An 18,808-nucleotide genomic window follows, 5' to 3' on the forward strand; every position below is an offset into this window, starting at 1 on the left:
CTTGAGCCCAAGGTTGCTGGCTCGAGCAAGGGGTCACTCGGTCTGCTGTAGCCCCCGGTCAAGGCACATATGAGAAATCAATCAATGAACAACTAAGGAACCGCAACAAACAATTGATGTTTCTCATCTCTCTCCCTTCCTGTCTGTCTGTCTGTCCCTATCTGTCCCTCTTTCTGACTCTCCCTGTCTCTGCCACACACACACACACACACACACATCAATATATAAACCTAAGAAACTCAGTAACTCCAAGTAGAATAAACTCAAGAGATCTACAAATAGACATATTATAATCTTCTGAAAGTTAATAACACGGATAGGATCCTGAAAGCAGCAGGAAAAACAATTCATCACTTACAAGAGATCCTCAGTAACAAAAACACCTGAATTCTCCTCAGAAACCTTGGAGGCCAAAAGCAATGGGATGAAATATTCAAAATGCTGGAGGGAAAAGACTGTAGAACAAGAATTCTCTATTGTAGCAAAACTATCATTTAAACATGAAGGAAATATTTAAGTCTTTCTAGATAAAAACTGAGGGAATCTGTCAATAACAGACCTGCTCTACAAAAAATACTGTAGGGAGACCTTGAGGCTAAAATGACATGCGTGTCTCTTGCCGAGTCTGAACAAGGCCGTGCTCTGCTTTCTTGCTTCAGCTCTTAGACTATAAACAAGTGTCCTTTTCACGGTCTGTTTAGTGCCAAGTTTTTTGTTTGTTTTGTTTTTGTGTGCTTTTGTTGGTGATTTCCCTGTTTAAAATGGCCCCTGAATGTAGTACTGAAGTGCCCTCTAGAGATGCAAAGTGCGGAAAGACTGATATTTATTACGGAGAAAGTTTGTATGTTAGATAAATTTTGTTCAGGAGTGAATTATAGTGTGTGCTGTTGGCTGTGAGTCCAATGTTAATGAATCAATAATGTATATTAAATCAAGTGCATTTTAACAAACAAATGAAACAAGGTTTGTATCGATTAGTTGATGAAAATATTGTGAAGGGAGGCTTGCAGGAACCTAACCCTGCAATTCCCCTAGGAGCTATGGTTCAGTATTTGCTAACTCTACTTGTGGTCACTTTATAAACTGTAACTAGGGAACAGGAGAATAGACTACCTGTAAGGCCTTTTGCAGCTCATGAGTGAGCCAAGGAAAATACTATGTATCTTAAAAACTACATTCAGAAGCAGATTGGCTAGTGGACAAGTGTAGTGAAAAAAAGCTGGGCTGTCAGAGAGATTTGAAATATAAATGTAAAACCACTTACGTTTTATAATGTACGTATATAGGAAATAACATGAAACCTGTCTTTAAAATTTTGGTTTTGAAGTGTTGGCGAGGCAAAAAGACAATAAAACACCCACTTAGTAATGGTGTATATATTATCCTAAATTAGAGCAATAATTTTAACTGGGAATGGCTATAAGTACCTGTGAGGGAGAGAGAAGTACTTTCACAGATTTATCTTTATTAAATAAAGTATTGTAAGAGGTGGGAAGGGAAAAGAACTGTATAGAGGCAGTTGAGTCATAACCTGGAATCTAGGGAGGCTCCTTGAAGCAAATGAGCTCGTGGTTTGGGTAGGCGTTGATGAAGAGAGGCCCAGAGGAACTGACTGCAAGGGGATGAGCTTGTGGAGTGGAGTAGCGGTTCCCAAACCAGAGAATCTGCATCAGGTTTGGAACTGCTGAGTGGAGAATTCAAGGCGGGGTATGTAAGTATAATGATGAATCTGGAGGGGTTTGGTTGATAAGTATCAGGTGTTGAAGTCTGACTAAGGTACATGGAGCCATTGCAAGCTTTGGAAAGGGAATTCCAGATTCAGAATATTTTGAGGTAACGAACGGTCTTGCTGCTATGACTGCTGGGGAACGAGGTGGTTACTTATCTAATTCAGTAACAATGTTAATAACAATAATGACACCTTCGTGTATGTGTTTTACTGTTATTCACATGCTTTTACAGATGATCTCGGAACACTACTGTGAGGTAGCTTTTATTATTTCCACTTTACCTCGGGGAAATGGAGGCCCGGAGAACTGAGTAACTATAATAGTTCAGGGTTGTAGAGCTATTTCACGGCAGGCTTGGGATCCAGATACCCTTTCTGCTACACCTCAGCAGTTTCAGTTAAGGGTTTGGAAAAGAATTGTTGTGGGATTGGAGAAGGAAAGAACAGAGCTGATTGCTTCTTTCTTCTAATAAGAACTGATTTAAAGTATTGGCATAAGACCAAGTAGAGCCAAAATTACAGAGAAAAATTTTGTTGACATTGGAAAAAATATGATGAAATTCTTCAGAAAATCTTCCAAAAGTTTTCATTGTTTCTACTTGTAATTTTCTCTTACTACCCCCAACCCCCACTGCTTTGGACCTAAATTTGCAGAAGTTTCATCTTATCTCATATGTACATTATTAGGAAGGGAACATCTGACATTGAATGATTCTATTCAATCTGTCAGCATTAGTTTATGAAAAGCCAGTAACTGTCTCCCGTTTGAAAACCATCTCAACAGACCAAACTTCAGCTGAAATAAAATATTTTTAATCTTTTTATTTGAAACAAGGTTCTGTATAAGTGTAAACAGTTAATAATGGCCCTGGCCAGTTGGCTCAGTGGTAGAGTGTCAGCCCGGTATGTGGATGTCCCAGGTTTGATTCCCAGTCAGGGCACACGGGAGAAGCGCCCATCTGCTTCTCCACCTCTCCCTCTCTTGCTTCTCTCTCTCTCTCACTTTCTCCTCCTCCTGCATCCCTGGCTTGATAGGCCCTGGGTGCTGAGGATGGCTCCATGGCCTCCCCCTAGGTTGCTAAGAAGAGCTCAGTTCCAGATGGGCAGAGCATCGCCCCCTAGTGGGCTTGCCAGGTGGATCCCAGTTGGGGTGCATGTGGGAGTCTATCTCTGCCTCCCCTCCTCTCACTGAATAAAAGGAAAAAAGAACAAATAAACAGTTAATAATAGTTTTAGAACTATGAGACACTTTAGAAAGCATCTTTAGGTTTAAAATTCTAACCTCACTCCTGCCCCTTCCTGCCTACACACAAGGAAATGGAGATTCAGATTCAACTTAATATTTATTGAGTTGGATATACTGCAAAAGTCCATATGTTTATTTTTCTTAAACTCCTGAGAAGCAAGAACTTTATTTTATAGAAGAAGCAACAAAGGCTCGTGGCTTACTAACAGTGGAGCCAAGAATCAAATCAGTGCTTATTGATTCCAAGTATCTGGCTCTTTCCACAATACTGTGCTGTGGTTTAATTGGTTCAAGACTAGATCATAGAGTGGTAGAGCTAGAGGGGACTTTAGAGATATTCTTGGACCCTTCTATTCCATAAATGATTCTGGAGTTTTGCTGCCTGGGTTCAAATTCTAACGCTACCATTTATTAACTATGTTACCTTGGGAAGTTATTTATCCATAACTCAGTTTCTCTATTTATATAAATGGGATAATAATAATATACTTACGCCATTGGGTGGTGATTGTGAGGTTTAAAAAGTTCATATAAGTAAAGTACCTAGAAAAACGCCTGGCACATAGTAAGTGCTAATAAGTATTAAGAAACTGAGCAGATAGAAGTTATATTATGTGTGTAGATCATATTAGAATAGGTGAGTTTAAACTCTAATCCAAATCTTTGACTCCTAGTATTGTAGTTTATTTACACTTGGCAGATTGTTGGTCCCTGGAATAGAGATTTTCAGTGCTGGGTACACGGATGCCACTTATACAGTGGAATGTATTTTGGGTTCATAAAATCAAGCAAGTTTTCTCATTTAGCAGAATAGAGCTCCTTCTCTCTCCAGCTTGGCCTTTCACTTTGGCCCAGAGACCTTTCTGAGGTCAGTAATGCCAGAGGGAAGAATTAAATCACAGTCACAGCTCAGCCATTTAATCTCTTTTGTCTTGGCAATCAGCTTGCCCAAGTGTGTTTCCCACCCCCCAAAATTCAGCCCTAGTCTCTTTATCCTTTTGGAGATGATGGTAATCCCAGCACTACTTACTGTAAAGAAATTCAGTGAATATCAGATAAATCAGTTTGAAAAGGCATTGCTAACTAAATAAAATGATACTTTTCTTGTAAAATGCCTAAGCCTGCTTATTTTGTTTCTCTCCTGAGAGGGAGCCTGTGTCCCTTTCCTATGTCGGCTACTACTCGAGTTCTTTTAGTCCGCGGGTCAGGAGCAGACAGGGTGCACGGAGCCTTGAAGGGTGAGCATGGGGAAGCTTGATCTTGGTCCTGTTTGGGGTGTTTTTCTGTCATATGCCCTGTTCTGGCAGTACTTCTAAACTCATGTATGCTCTTTGCCTTCTTCGTACGGAGTCTGGTACAAATTCTTGACAATTTTTTTCTTTCTTTAGAGGAACCAGATTAGCATCTCCCAGTGGGTTCCAGTATGCATCCGGTTGGTACCTTCCTCCCCTCCCACACAGGGACAGTGCAGCAGGGATTTGTCTGGCACTTCCCAGGTAAGGTTTGTTCCTGTGGCTGGCATGAAAACTTCAGTGTTTATGTGCAAATGTCATGTATTTATAGATTAGTCAACCACACTGTGTGATGCAGAAACCTCACGAGACCACATCTAGGTCTCCGTGGTGCCAGCTCAGGGCTGATTCCTACTGTATAGTGTCTAGGGCGTGTTGCTAAATACCCCAGCAGTGGAACTTAGCCTGGGACACCATGCTAGTCTGATGATTTTCACTGTTGAGAGAGTTTCCAGATAGTCGTCTCAGAGGTAACGTTTCTTTAGCTTTCTTTTCATAGGCACTTTTATTCGGGAGAAGAAATACTTGTTTCTTTCTTTTTTCTTTTTACAAACATAAAATCCAAAGAATTATTTGAGGCCATAATTTACCATGGACACATGATTTATTTATTTTTTTTATTTTTTTATTTTAAATTTTTATTTTTATTCATTTTAGAGAGGAGAGACAGAGAGAGAGAGGAGAGACAGAGAGAGAGAAGGGGGAGGAGCTGGAAGCATCAACTCCCATATGTGCCTTGACCAGGCAAGCCCAGGGTTTCGAACCGGCGACCTCAGCATTTCCAGGTCGATGCTTTATCCACTGCGCCACCACAGGTCAGGCGACACATGATTTATTTTAATGTAGTTTACCATGGACCCTCCTTGAAAGTTTTTTCTCCTGATTTTTGTTAATCATACAAATAATTTATTTTTCTTTTTTTAAATTTTTTTATTTCTTTTCCCTTTTCCAAAGCTGGAAACAGGGAGAGACAGTCAGACAGACTCCCACATGCGCCCAACCGGGATCCACCCGGCACGCCCACCAGGGGCGAAGCTCTGCCCACCAGGGGGCGACACTCCGCGCTACCAGAGCCACCTCAGTGCCTGGAGCAGAGGCCAAGGAGCCATCCCCAGCGCCCGGGCCATCCCTGCTCCAATGGAGCCCCGGCTGCGGGAGGGGAAGAGAGAGACAGAGAGGAAGGAGGGGGGGGTGGAGAAGCAAATGGGCGCCCCTCCCATGTGCCCTGGCCGGGAATCGAACCCGGGTCCCCCGCACGCCAGGCCGATGCTCCACCGCTGAGCCAACCGGCCAGGGCCAATCATACAAATAATTTAGTAATAAAGGAAATAAAAATCACTCATGACCTCAAACATGAAAACATCTGCTGGCTCTTTTTTAGTCTCTGTGTGTGTACTAATTTTTTCTTCAAGTACCATATTAAATAGCCACAGAATTTTATGTTCTGGTATATTTTCACTTATTAGAGCAGACAATATTCATGTTATTAGAACAGATATCATTCATGTTGTTAGACTTTTTCCTTTTTTGTGTGTGTGAGAGAGAGAGGGAGAGAGAGAGATGAGAAGCATCAACTCGTAGTTGTGGCACTTTATTTGTTCATTGATTGCTTTCTCATATGTGCCTTGACCAGGGGGCTCCAACTGAGCCAGTGACCCCTTGCCCAAGCCAGCGACCTTGGGCTTCAAGTCAGTGACCTTTGGGCTCAAGCCAGTGACCATGGGGTCATGTCTAGGATCCCATACTCAAGCCAGCGTTCTGAACTGCTCAAGCCGGCTACCTTGGTGTTTCGAACCTGGGGCCTCAGCAGCCCCATCTGATGCTCTGTCCACTGCACCACCGCCTGGTCAGGTTGAGTCTGCTTTTTAAACTAATTTTTTGAAATAATTTAAACTTACAGAAAAGTTGTAAAAATAGTATATACCCTTATCTAGCTTCCTCAAATGTTAACATCCTATGTAATCATTGTGCAATTATTGAAACCAGGAAATTAACATTGATATAACTATTAACTAATCAGCTAATCAACACAGCTTTTTCCAGTATTACTAGTCCCCCCCCCCCCCAATGTCCTTTTGTAGTCTCTCAATTTGGGTTTGTCTAATATTTTCTTACAGTTAGGTTAAGGTTATACAGTTTTGGCAAAAGTGATGGTGTTCCTTTCTCAGTGCATCATATCAGAGGTTACTTGATGCCAGTATGTGTTATTACTAGTGATGTTGACTTTGATCACTTGGTTATTAAATCGGTGTTTGTCAGGTTCCCCTCATATAAAGTTACCACCCCCTGTCTTTTTTTAACCAGCCACAAACCTTTTTGAAGTGATCAATACATAAATTCTTTCTAAGGAATGTTCTGAGACATACAGGTGTGGGTTGCAGACACATCAGGATCTGTTTTAGTGGTATATTTTTGGTTTGCTTCACAAGGGGAAATCACAAATCAAATCAAAGGGCCTGATTTTTGTATTTTTCTGAAGCTGGAAACGGGGAGAGACAGTCAGACAGACACCCGCATGTGCCCGACCGGGATCCACCCGGCACGCCCACCAGGGGGCGACGCACTGCCCACCAGGGGGCGATGCTCTGCCCCTCCAGGGCGTCGCTCTGTTGTGACCAGAGCCACTCCAGCACCTGGGGCAGAGGCCAAGGAGCCATCCCCAGCGCCCGGGCCATCTTTGCTCCAATGGAGCCTCGGCTGCTGGAGGGGAAGAGAGAAACAGAGAGGAAGGCGAGGGGGAGGGGGTGGAGAAGCAGATGGGCGCTTCTCCTGTGTGCCCTGGCCGGGAATTGAACCCGGGACTTCTGCACGCCAGGCCGACGCTCTACCACTGAGCCAACCGGCCAGAGCAAAAGGCCTGATTTTTAAAAATATATAAAAAGGCCTGACCAGGCGGTCGCGCAGTGGATAGATTGTCGGACTGGGATGCGGAAGACCCAGGTTTGAGACCCCGAGGTTGCCAGCTTGAGCGAGGGCTCATCTGGTTTGAGCAAAAGCTCACCAGCTTGGACCCAAGGTCTCTGGCTCGAGTAAGGGGTTACTCAGTCTGCTGAAGGCCTGCAGTCAAGGCACGTATGAGAAAGCAATCAATGAACAACTAAGGTGTTGCAATGCTCAACGAAAAACTAATGATTGAGTTGGCTCAGCGGTAGAGCGTCGGCCTGGCGTGCGGGGGACCCAGGTTCGATTCCCGGCTAGGGCACATAGGAGAAGCGCCCATTTGCTTCTCCACTCCCATCCCCCTCCTTCCTCTCTGTCTCTCTCTTCCCCTCCCACAGCCAAGGGCTCCATTGGAGCAAAGATGGCCCGGGTGCTGGGGATGGCTCCTTGGCCTCAGCCCCAGGCGCTAGAGTGGCTCTGGTCGCGGCAGAGCGACACCCCGGAGGGGCAGAGCATCGCCCCCTGGTGGGCAGAGCATCGCCCCTGGTGGGCGTGCCGGGTGGATCCCGGTCGGGCGCATGCGGGAGTCTGTCTGACCGTCTCTCCCCGTTTCCAGCTTCAGAAAAATACAAAAACAAACAAACAAACAAATGATTGATGCTTCTCATCTCTCTGTTCCTGTCTGTCTGTCCCTGTCTATCCCTCTCTCTGACTCTCTGTCTGTGTAAAAAAAAAAAAAAAAAAAAAAAAAAAAATATATATATATATATATATATATATATATGGAGGATTAAGCACCGCACAGTTCGAATCAAGAAGACAGTTTTAGCAAGTCCAGCAAGTTGGCAAGCAGAAGTGAAATAATCTCCTATACAGAAATATAAAAGGAGTCGAAGGTGAATTATGAAAAAGAAAATTTTGGTCAGAAAAATTATTACTACATAAAGCCACATAAGCATGCCTATTAGTTGTTTGTTTTTTTAAGGAGAAAAGAAATAAAACTTAGTTTTCTGTTTACTCAGAAGGAAAAATTAGGAAGGTATTTGGAAAATACTTCTGATATTGAGTTCCTTCTCATCTACTATCTAGAAGTCACAAACATCTGACTTATTCTTGCCAATCTGTAGAAATGAGGAAATAAAAAAAGTGTTTGGCCTTTGGTGGGACACTCACCCGAATGGGGTCCAGAGGAATCCCAGATGGGGGTGGGGTGTCAGCATTGAGTACCCAGACTTCTGCTCTTTCACCGGGTCCCCGTCCAAGGCGCCTTCTCTTTGTCTTAGAAAGTTTTGCTTCTGTTGTATTTTGTAAGGGAATCAGCCCTACTTTCCCCACTCCTGTATCTACAAAAGTTCCAAGCAAGTGGCATCCTCTACTCATTTTTCCCCATTGATTTGAAAGAGAGGAAGGGAGAGAGAGAGAGAGGCATCACTTAGTAGTTATGCACCCATTGACTGCTCATACGTGTCCTGATGGGGCTTGAGTTGGCGACCCTGGGGTCGTACTGGCGACTTCAGTGCTCCAGGACAATGCTATCCATTGTGCCACAGGCCAGGTCGTTTTTCTTTTTAATTAATGTCTGTGATATGATACTTTGAGACTATGCAAATATTGTTTCTGATCATACTTTTGCTCCCTACTAGTAGCATCCATAGATGGTTCTTTTTAAAAATGATATATAATGCTAATTTTATAATTGTGGTTAAAAAACATAACATTAAATTTACTACTTCAACCATTCTTAAGTGCACAGTTCCATAGTGTAGGGAATATTCACATTGTTGTACAACAGATCTCTAGAACGTTCTCATTTTGCAAACCTGACCCCTGACCCTTTAGCAGCCGCCTTTCTACTCTCTGTTTCTGTGATTTTGACTATTTGACATACTACTTATGAGTGGAATTATACACTGTTTGCTCTTTTGTGATTTACTTTGCTTAGCATGATGTCCTCAAGGTTCATCCATGTTATTACCATGTAGCAGGGTTTTCTTCATTAAAAAAAAAATTATTGATTGATTTTAGTGAGAGAGGAAGGGGGAGAAGGACAGAAACATCGACCTGTTCCTGTCTGTGCCCTGACCTGCAGCCTTTGCATATCAGGATGATGCTCCGTCCAGCTGAGCTATCCAGCCAGGGCATGGGTTTCCTTCATTCTTTAAGCTGCATAATGTTCCATTATGTGTAGATGCTACATTTTCTTTATCCGCCCATCTGTTGATGGGCATTTGGGTTGCTTCCACATCCAGGCTGTTGTGACTAATGCTGCAGTACACGTAGTATGCAAATATTCTTCAGGATTCTGTTTTAAATTCTTTTGGATATATACCAAGAAGTGGGATTGCTGCATCATATAATTCTATTGCTGCTGCTTGACTTTAACAATTATTACTCTGGTGTTTGCTTAATGATAGTTTTCTATTTTTGTCATTACTACTGCATTTATTGATTGGAATTCTGCTGTAAGAAAGAGGCTTTCACTTCATCCCCTTTTAGTTATTCCATTATTTATATCAGAAGCTCGTGGATATTTATTTTCTACTATAATTTGTTATTCTCATTATTTATTTTGTTGATCAAATTGTCCCAGCTTTGGCTATTGGGAACTCCTTCAAGTTCCTTTCTGCATGCCTTCATCATTTTTCAAACACTTCCTTATTTCCTGGCACCAGAAGATATTTCATGTTCATGATGTGTTTTCTTTGCTCTAGCCCGCGATTCAGCCATTTCTCCAAGGAGCCCTGGTTCTTTTTCTCGAAGAAAGGTTGCTAAGTGTGCATGAGCCTGTTATTAAATTCTACTTAGGTTTTTGAAAGCTGCTTGATATGGGGTCATCTGAATAGATGTTCTACCTCTTAATGAACTTTAGGTCTTTAAGTCTTAGTGTCCTCATTTCTAAAATGGGGAAAGAAATAGTGTCTATTTTGCGAGGTTGTTGTGAGATAAATGTAAGTAAAACACTAACCATATGGGTGCTGGGCATGTAGGAGATTTCAGTAAGTTGTAATTAGTATTTTTGTTACTACTTATGTTCATGCTACTTGGGTGAATGTGTGTAAATTGAAACTTTTAGAAAAAGTGTATGCTAAAACTGTCTTAAGCAAGGTGCAGCCTTTCCCTGGGTTTTAGTTTCCTCATCTGAAATGAAAAGCTTGGACTTAGAACTCTGAGATTTCTTCCAGCTCAAGTGTTGTTATGCTAAGTTACTGCTTAGTTCTTCAGTTGCTTTTTCTCCAAGCTAAACAGCCTCAATTCATTTTAACCTTTCCACTAAGACCTTTTACTCATCTCTTTGATCATTCCTGTGGTTCTTTTCTGGACCTTCTCCAGGTTGTCCTATTTTAAAAAAAACAAAACATAAAAAACAATCCACCTAGTTTTTATTGAATGTTGACTCCATGCCCAGATTGGTGTTGAGCATTGGTAAGAAAATAAAAGAAGTTTAAGATAGACTGGCATGGTGGAGCTTATAGTCTTGCTAAAAGGACCAGACACACCCATGGTATTCAAGAATCCTTGAGTCCTTCCCTTCTTTCCTTTTTCCTTCCCTCCCTCCCTCCCTCCCTTCGTACCCTCCCTTCCTTCTTTCCTTCCTTCCTCTCAGGTCTCTTCATTTTCAGAACCTTTTGGAAGCAAACTGTAGGGCAAAAGTTTTATCTCTTTTACCACAGGCTGCCTGAGAAGAGTTTATCATTGGAGTTGTCTGGAACAAGTCTTTACCTTTATATTATGCATTATAGTTTACACATCTTTTTAACATACATTATTTTATTTAGTTCCCAAAACAAATTTATGAGATAGGAAGAGCTAGAGCTTCAGCCCAAGTCTTCTGACTCAATGTTTTTCTCTTTCCATTACACCAGTCTTCCTCACCTCTGCCTTCTCGATTGTCTTTTCTCTCCTGCTCACTTCTTAAGGCTTCTCTCTGAAGTCCTTTCTGATGATTCTAGGTCATTCTTTTTCATCTCCAGGTTTCTTTCGTTTACACTGCTTAATCCACATCTTTAAGCATTTCTGTACATTTTATTGAAGTATAATAAAAATACAGAAAAGGGAATATATCATAAGTGTACAGCTCAGTGAATTATTACAGAGCGAACATAACCAGCATCCAGATCAAGCTACCCAGGCCCTGGCTGGGTAGCTCACTTGGTTAGAGTGTTGTCCTGAAACCCCAAGGTTGTGGGTTTAATCGCTTGTCAGGGCCCAGAAGGGAAGCAATCAGTGAATGCGCAACTAAGTGGAATGACAAATGAATGCTTCTGTCTCTCTCTCCCCCTCCCCCTTCCTCCTCTCCCCTGCTCTTCCCCACTCTCCTATTCTCTCCCCCTCCCTCCCCCCTCTCACTTCCTTTCTGTCTCTCTCATTCAAATCACTCAATAAAAGAGAGAACCCCAGAAAACTCCTTGATCCCCTTCTAGTCACTACCCCAACCAGAGTTAACCATGGTCTTCACTTTGAACATGATAGAGTAGTTTTGCCTTTTATATATATGGTATATACTTTCTTGTGTTTGTCTGCTTTCATTCAACTTTGTTTTAGAAATTCATCCATGTTGCTTTGTGTAGTAATCGTTTACTCATTCTCATTATGATACAGAATCTTACTGTATGGATATACTATAATTAATTTATCCATTCTTCTTCTGTTGATGGATATTTGTACTGTTCCCAGTTTGGGCTTTTATTAATAATGCTGGTATGAATACTATCGTGCATGTCTTTTGGTGAACATACGTACACATTTATGTTGGGTTATATACTTGGCAATAGACTTATCAAGTCATATAGGATGTGTGTATATAACTCACCTTCAGTAGATACTGTCAAATAATTTTCCAAGGTGCTGGTACTATTTTGCACTCTGACCAGCAGTGTATGAGAGTGCTAGTTGTTCCACATCCTTGTTAACCCTTTTATTGTGGGTGTGGTAGGTGAACTTTATGGTATTTGGTTCTGTTTTTTGTAGAGTCTTCTTTCTCTTCTCCACAAGATTATAAGCTTCTTTTTTTTTCCTCGAGAGAGAAAGAGAGAGAGACAGGAAGGGAGAGAGAGAGAGAGATGAGAAGTATCAATTTGTAGTTGAATCACTTTAGTTGTTCATTGATGGCTTCTCATAAGTGCCTGTGGGCTTTAGGCAAGCCAGTGACCCCTTGTTCAAGCCAGCAACCTTGGGCTTCAAGCCAGCGACCTTTGGGTTCAAGCCAGTGATGTTGGGGTCATGTTGGTGATCCTGTGCTCAAGCCAGAGACCTATCCTCAAGCTGGCAAGCCTGTGCTCAAGCCTGAGGAGCCCATGCTCACGCTGGTGACTTCTGGGGTTTCGAGCCTGGGTCTTTAGTATCCCAGGTCGATACTGTATCCACTGCACCACCACTGGTCAGGTAATTAAGAGATTCTTGAGGATAGGGATTCTGTTTGTATCCTAAGTCCTGGTATAAGGGCTGATGTATCTGGGGCATTTTATAGGGTTTGGATGAATGAAATCTGTAAGAACAGAAAGGAAATTATTGATAACTTTCCATTTTAAACAAAGGACAATGATGTCTTAAAACAGGGGTCTCAAACTCGTGGCCCGCCGAACAATTTTGTGCGGCCCGCAGACTAATCTACGAAGTTCAAAATATTTTGGATAAAATTAAGTAAGCCTAGGGGCCTACTTGTATTTTTCATTTCTCTAGCATCCTAGCTAGATATTAGCTTAGTTAACAGCAGTTGTGATACGAACTACAGTTTCTGGTCGTTTTGTGACACTGAGTAAACTGCATGTACGATTGTGCTTGTACTGATTTTTTTTTGTTTTCAACTGCAGTGAGAAAAGTGTTGCGTAACAGTTGCCTTTTGTAGACTTAGTGTGGCCCGCCAAACGGCTGTGATCTTGCTCTGCGGCCCACATGCTGAGTTGAGTTTGAGACCCCTGTCTTAAAAGGTTAAAGGATGGCCTGACCTGTGGTGGCGCAGTGGGATGAAGCGTCGACCTGGAACACTGAGGTCGCCGGTTTGAAACCCTGGGCTTGCCTGATCAAGGCACATATGGGAGTTGATGCTTCCTGCTCCTCCCCCTTCTCTCTCTCTCTCTCTCCCCCCCCTCTAAAAATCAATAAATAAAATATTAAAAAAAAAAAAAGAAAAGAAAAAAAAAAAGAAAAGGTTAAAGGAATCTTTTTGGGGGAGGCACAGAGGTACAAAAAAGTAAAAGTATGTGCTATAGATGTGTGTAGGTATAGGGAAACTAGATGTTGTCCTTGGTCCTAGATACCTAGGCAATTCGGTAGTTCAGTGTAGTAGTAAATGTGAACTCGTGAATAACGGTAGGATGGAAGTATAGCAGGTGGTGAGACAGTCACAGAAAGAATCTCATTGGTTACTCCTGGAGCTGTGGGCAAAGAGAAGAATCATGTGATCTCATAGAAGAATGCACCTCGAAGCTGAAACTGCTGTGGGTTGTGTTTTTTGAACCTGTCCAAGTACTTTGTGTTTTAGATAGACTATTATATTGATGTATATGATGTAATGGGAGGTGTTCTGTGTTTAGTCTGTATTTTACAAAGCCGTCTTGATACTTATGAATAAAAGCTTAAATGTCCTTGGGACTGAGCAGAGAATCCTGACTAAACTTTTAATATCCTTGTTTGGAAAGAAAAGTAAATAGTGACTCTCTACAATTAGAAATTTCATTTTTTCTTCATTAAGATTAACGAAAAAATTATTTTCATTTCATGTATCTATGTTTTGGAATAAGCCAGAATTGAAGGGGTAACTAACCCCCCTTCTGCCCCCTCCCCACCCCTTTTTATTGCAAAAATAATATAACATTATTGAGAACTTGGAAACTAGAGTCTTAAACTTAACCATAGTTCTTCTCATTATAACAAAATAACTTTTTTTATTTCAGTGTGTTCCTTTCTAGACTTGCCCATATACATTCATGTTTTACCTATAATTTTATACATGTTATATGTTTTTTCAAGTTGCTAAAAATAATCCTCTCTAATAGAAATTGTGGACTTTGATAATGATGTGTCTGTGTAGGCCCACTGGCTGTGAGAAACGCAGGATGTTGATGGTAGGGGATGTGATGGGGTGTGGATATATATGTCGGAGCTCTCTGTATTTCCTGCTCATTTTTGCTCTGAACCAAAAACTGCTTTAAAAAATAAAGTCTATTAAAAACTCAGTGGTGGCCCCAGCCGGTTGGCTCAGTGGTAGAGCGTCGGCCTGGCGTGCAGGAGTCCCGGGTTCGATTCCCAGCCAGGGCACACAGGAGAGGCGCCCATCTGCTTCTCCACCCCTCCCCCTCTCCTTCCTCTCTGTCTCTCTCTTTCCCTCCCGCAGCCAAGGCTCCATTGGAGCAGGGTTGGCTCGGGCGCTGAGGATGGCTCTATGGCCTCTGCCTCAGGCACTAGAATGGCTCTGGTTGCAACAGAGCAGAGCGACGCCCCAGATGTGCAGAGCATCACCCCCTGGTGGGCATGCTGGGTGGATCCTGGTTGGGCACATGCAGGAGTCTGTCTGACTGCCTCCCCGTTTCCAACTTCAGAAAATACAAAAAAATAAAATAAAATAAATAAAAAATAAAAAAGTAAATAAAATAAAAACTCAGTGGTTACCAGATTTCCCATTGAATACCTTAATGTAATTAACCCATCCTCTTCCTATTGGACTTCCTCCAGTTTCCCTAATATTCACTCTACAATGAAGATACCTTCCGTGTAATTTTTTCCCTTAGGAAGTTTATTTTCAAAACTATGTTTACTGGTCTTGATTTTAATAATACCAACCTAATAAGGTTATGGTGAGGATTGAATAAGGTGATATATGTAAGATACTTAGCATAGTACAGGTACCTGGCATGTGGTAATTGTTAATAATTTTGCTATTGCCAAAATACTTTTAAATGCAATGTGTGAATATCAAAGGAAGGCAATTCTGACCTGAACAGTGATGATGGTGATGCTGGAAGCTTATATTATTTATTGACTGTATTGTAAAAGGTATTTTACATATACAGTAGTCCCGCATTATCCATGGGGGATATGGTCCAACAGCCCCAGTGGATGCCTGGAACCATGGATAGTACAGAACCCTATATATACTGTGTTTTTCCCTATATATACTGTGTTTTTCCTCTACATACATCTGTATCTGTGATAAAGTGTAGCATATAAATTAGGCATAATAAGAGACTAACAACAATAACTACTAATAAAATAGAGCAGTTGTAACTGTATACTGTAATAGAAGTTATGTGAATGTGGTCTATCTCATAGTCGCTTATCGTACTAGAGTCACCTTTTCACTTGAAGCACTGTGGCTTCTCTTTGGCGTATCCGAATTGGCAACATCACTGCTCTTACGCGTCAGGGCCATTGCTGAGTAAAATAAGAGTTACTTTGAACACAAGCACTGTGATACTGTGACATTCCATCTGACGACCACTAAGTGACTGACGGGCAGATAGTGTGCACAGTGTGGCTACGCCGGACAAAGGGATGATTCAGGTTCCAGTGCGATAGCGTGGGAAGGCGTCAGAGTTTATCACTCTGCTCAGGATGATGTGCAATTTAAAACTTATGAATTGTTTATTTCGGGAATTTTCCATGTACTGTTTTTGAATTGCATTGACTGTGGGTCGCTGGAGCCACCGAAAGTGAAACCATGGATAAGGGGGACTGCTCTATTATTCCTTCAACCCTATTACAGCTGAGTTTCAGTAACTTCCCATGGCCGCCTAGCTTGTAGGTGGCAAAAGCAGATTTTAAACCTACAATGGACTGATGAGAAAGTCTTTAGGTTTTCCCCCTGTATACTACGCTGCTGCCAATGTTTAAGTAGGTATTTATTGCAGTCTAGTTCTTAAGAGTTGGCTCAGATTTATTTAGTTCCAGGTTTCCAGTGCCAGATCCTTTTATTTATTCAGGTATTCACTGGATATTTATTGAGCACCTACCATATACCCAACAACATTCTAGGTGCCAATCTTGAATCCTTTTGGTGATCAGATCTCCAGGAACTGGATGAAGCAAGGTTGGAAAGATTCTACAGTCTTTACTTTGAAGCAGCTCTGCTTAGATTAACCCTGTAAGGAAATGCTCAGTGTTGCTTACATCTGTTTCTTTCTTTCTTTTTAAATCTTCAAGTGGTCCCAGATGAGCCAGTCCCTAGCATGTGGTGGATCAGAGCAGATTCCTGGACTAGACATACAGCTGAGTAGGAAGTATCACACCACAAGTAAGGTGAGAATGTTTCTAGAGTGCTTTCACACAGGTGGTCTTATTTGAATCTTAGCAAAATTGTTAGCTGGATAAAGGAAGGAATGTTACCTGATGCAGAAGGTGAGACTCAGGAAAGTGAAGTGACTTGCCCAAGGTCACCAGGATGGATGTGACAAACCAACTGAGTATTTGAATCTCATGTCCCTTGTTTCTTCCAAAAAATTGTCTTGCCTGGGAAAAGCTTTAGAGAAATAAGTATTTATGAATTTTGTGTGTGTGTGTGTGTGTGTGTGTGTGTGTGTGTGAGAGAGAGAGAGAGAGAGAGAGAGAGAGAGACAGGAAGGGAAAGAGATGAGAAGCATCTAATGAGAAAAACTTTTTTTTAAGATTCTATTTATTGATTTTAGAGAGGGACAAGGGGGCAAAGTAACAGGAAGCATCAACTCATAGTAGTTGCTTCCCATATGTGCCTTGACTGCTGGGGTTCGAACTGGTGACTTCAGCATTCCGGGTCAATGCTTTATCCACTGTGCCACCACAGGTCAGGTAAAAGCATTCATTTAAAAAAATTTTGTTGCATTGGCCTGGCATGTGGAAGACCTGGGTTCGATTCCCAGCCAGGGCACACAAGAGAAGCGCCTATTTGCTTTTCCACCTTCCTCTCTCTCCTTTCTCTCTATCTCTCTCTTCCCCTCCCGCAGCCAAGGCTCCACTGGAGCAAAGTTGGCCCGGGCACTGAGGATGGCTCCATGGTCTCCTCCTAGAATGGCTCAGATTACAGCGGAGCAACACCCCAGATGGGCCGAGCATCGCCCCCTGGTGGGCATGCTGGGTGGATCCCGGTTGGGCGCATGCAGGAGTCTGTCTGTCTGCCTCCCCACTGCTTCTCACTTTGGAAAAATACCAAAAAAAAATTTGTTGCCACTAATTTTGGTCCCCTTGTTTTTGTTTAAATAGCTTTCTACTACCAAGGATTTCCCACAGCCGGTTGAGGAGAAGGTTGGCCCCTTCACTAAGATAATAGAAGCCATGGGATTCACAGGACCTTTGAAATACAGTAAATGGGTAAAGTATTTTAAGTTCTTCTAATTTATTTTATTTGGGGGAGGTTGTGCTTTTTGCTCCTTATAGAAGATATTTTAAAGCTTCTACTTGGCTTTTGTGAAATTCATACACTATTTTGAGAGCTTCAGAATGTGGTTTTGTCCCCCTGCCTGTTTTCCAGATGAGACCTGTGCAGCATGAGGGGCTGAAATATTCCCTTGACTCCCTTGATTCCCTAAAAGTATCTCACTATCAGGCAGGCCAGCAAGACCGGACTTTCCAGGTTCTTGCTTGGTGACATGTCATGTAGATGAGTTAGTTCTAAGGACTTAGATGGGCCAGATATTTTGATGGATAGGGTTCTTAAGGAAACATTACTCTCTCTATATTTATTCATAAGTGATCTTCATAATGTCATTGTAGTGACTTTCTTTAAAATTTCACTAAGAAGCATCTTTTAAATTAATTGCTAGCTGTGTCAACCTTGGCCTAACATGTTATATGTTATATACTAGTGGCTGTAAGTTAATGACTGTCTCTACATCAGCTGTGTTCTACCCCTACACTTTTAAAAACAATGCCTCTGATCAATAAAGTAATAAGACATTGGCCATTCAGTTTTTCTCATTCCAGTTATCTTTTGATACTACCTGTTTCTCTCTACTGTTATGGCAGAAATGCCTTTTAAAATTGGTAGAACATTGGATAAGCCTAATCAGTCATAAGTTATGTATTACAGCAAGCTAATGCCCAAATTACCAAATAAGACCAGTTACACCATTTTAACAAGTTGGATTCAAATGAGAATTTTAATTTTATTTGATGTCTACTTTTTTTTTTTGTATTTCTCCGAAGCTGGAAACGGGGAGAGACAGACAGACTCCCGCATGCGCCCTACCGGGATCCACCCGGCACGCCCACCAGGGGCGATGCTCTGCCCACCAGGGGGCGATGCTCTGCCCCTCCGGGGCGTCGCTGTGTTGCGACCAGAGCCACTCTAGCGCCTGGGGCAGAGGCCAAGGAGCCATCCCCAGCGCCCGGGCCATCTTTGCTCCAGTGGAGCCTTGGCTACGGGAAGGGAAGAGAGGGACAGAGAGGAAGGAGGGGGGGGGGGAGAAGCAAATGGGCGCTTCTCCTATGTGCCCCGGCCGGGAATCGAACCCGGGACCCCTGCACGCCAGGCCGACGCTCTACCACTGAGCCAACCTGCCAGGGCCTGATGTCTACTTTTAGTTTCTTCTTACGACATCTGGTTCTCTTCTCAGTGATTATCACTGTGGCTTCTCCCTATAATCTCCCTGTCACATGAATTCTGAAAAGTGAACAATGATTTCACGAGCATTTTGTGTGTAAGGGGCTTTGAAAGGTATAACAACACACCTATTAGGTAATAATGATGTTCTT

The 18,808-nt window shown here is 42.2% G+C and overlaps 1 protein-coding gene across 4 annotated transcripts in view; it reads left to right on the forward strand.

Moving 5' to 3' along the window:
* Window positions 1-18,808, forward strand: part of UQCC1 (ubiquinol-cytochrome c reductase complex assembly factor 1) — a 102,414-nt gene that overhangs the window by 8,319 nt on the left and 75,287 nt on the right. For 3 of the 4 annotated variants that reach the window (XM_066235514.1, XM_066235513.1, XM_066235516.1), the window contains exons 2-4: window positions 4,364-4,471; window positions 16,286-16,381; window positions 17,318-17,425. In XM_066235514.1, the coding sequence (XP_066091611.1) occupies window positions 4,364-4,471; window positions 16,286-16,381; window positions 17,318-17,425 (312 nt within the window). The remainder of the gene's footprint in view (window positions 1-4,363; window positions 4,472-16,285; window positions 16,382-17,317; window positions 17,426-18,808) is intronic. The other variant, XM_066235515.1, reaches the window with a different exon arrangement.

The sequence above is a fragment of the Saccopteryx bilineata genome, chromosome 6 (assembly GCF_036850765.1).
Source record: "Saccopteryx bilineata isolate mSacBil1 chromosome 6, mSacBil1_pri_phased_curated, whole genome shotgun sequence".
Taxonomy (NCBI): Eukaryota; Metazoa; Chordata; class Mammalia; order Chiroptera; family Emballonuridae; genus Saccopteryx; species Saccopteryx bilineata.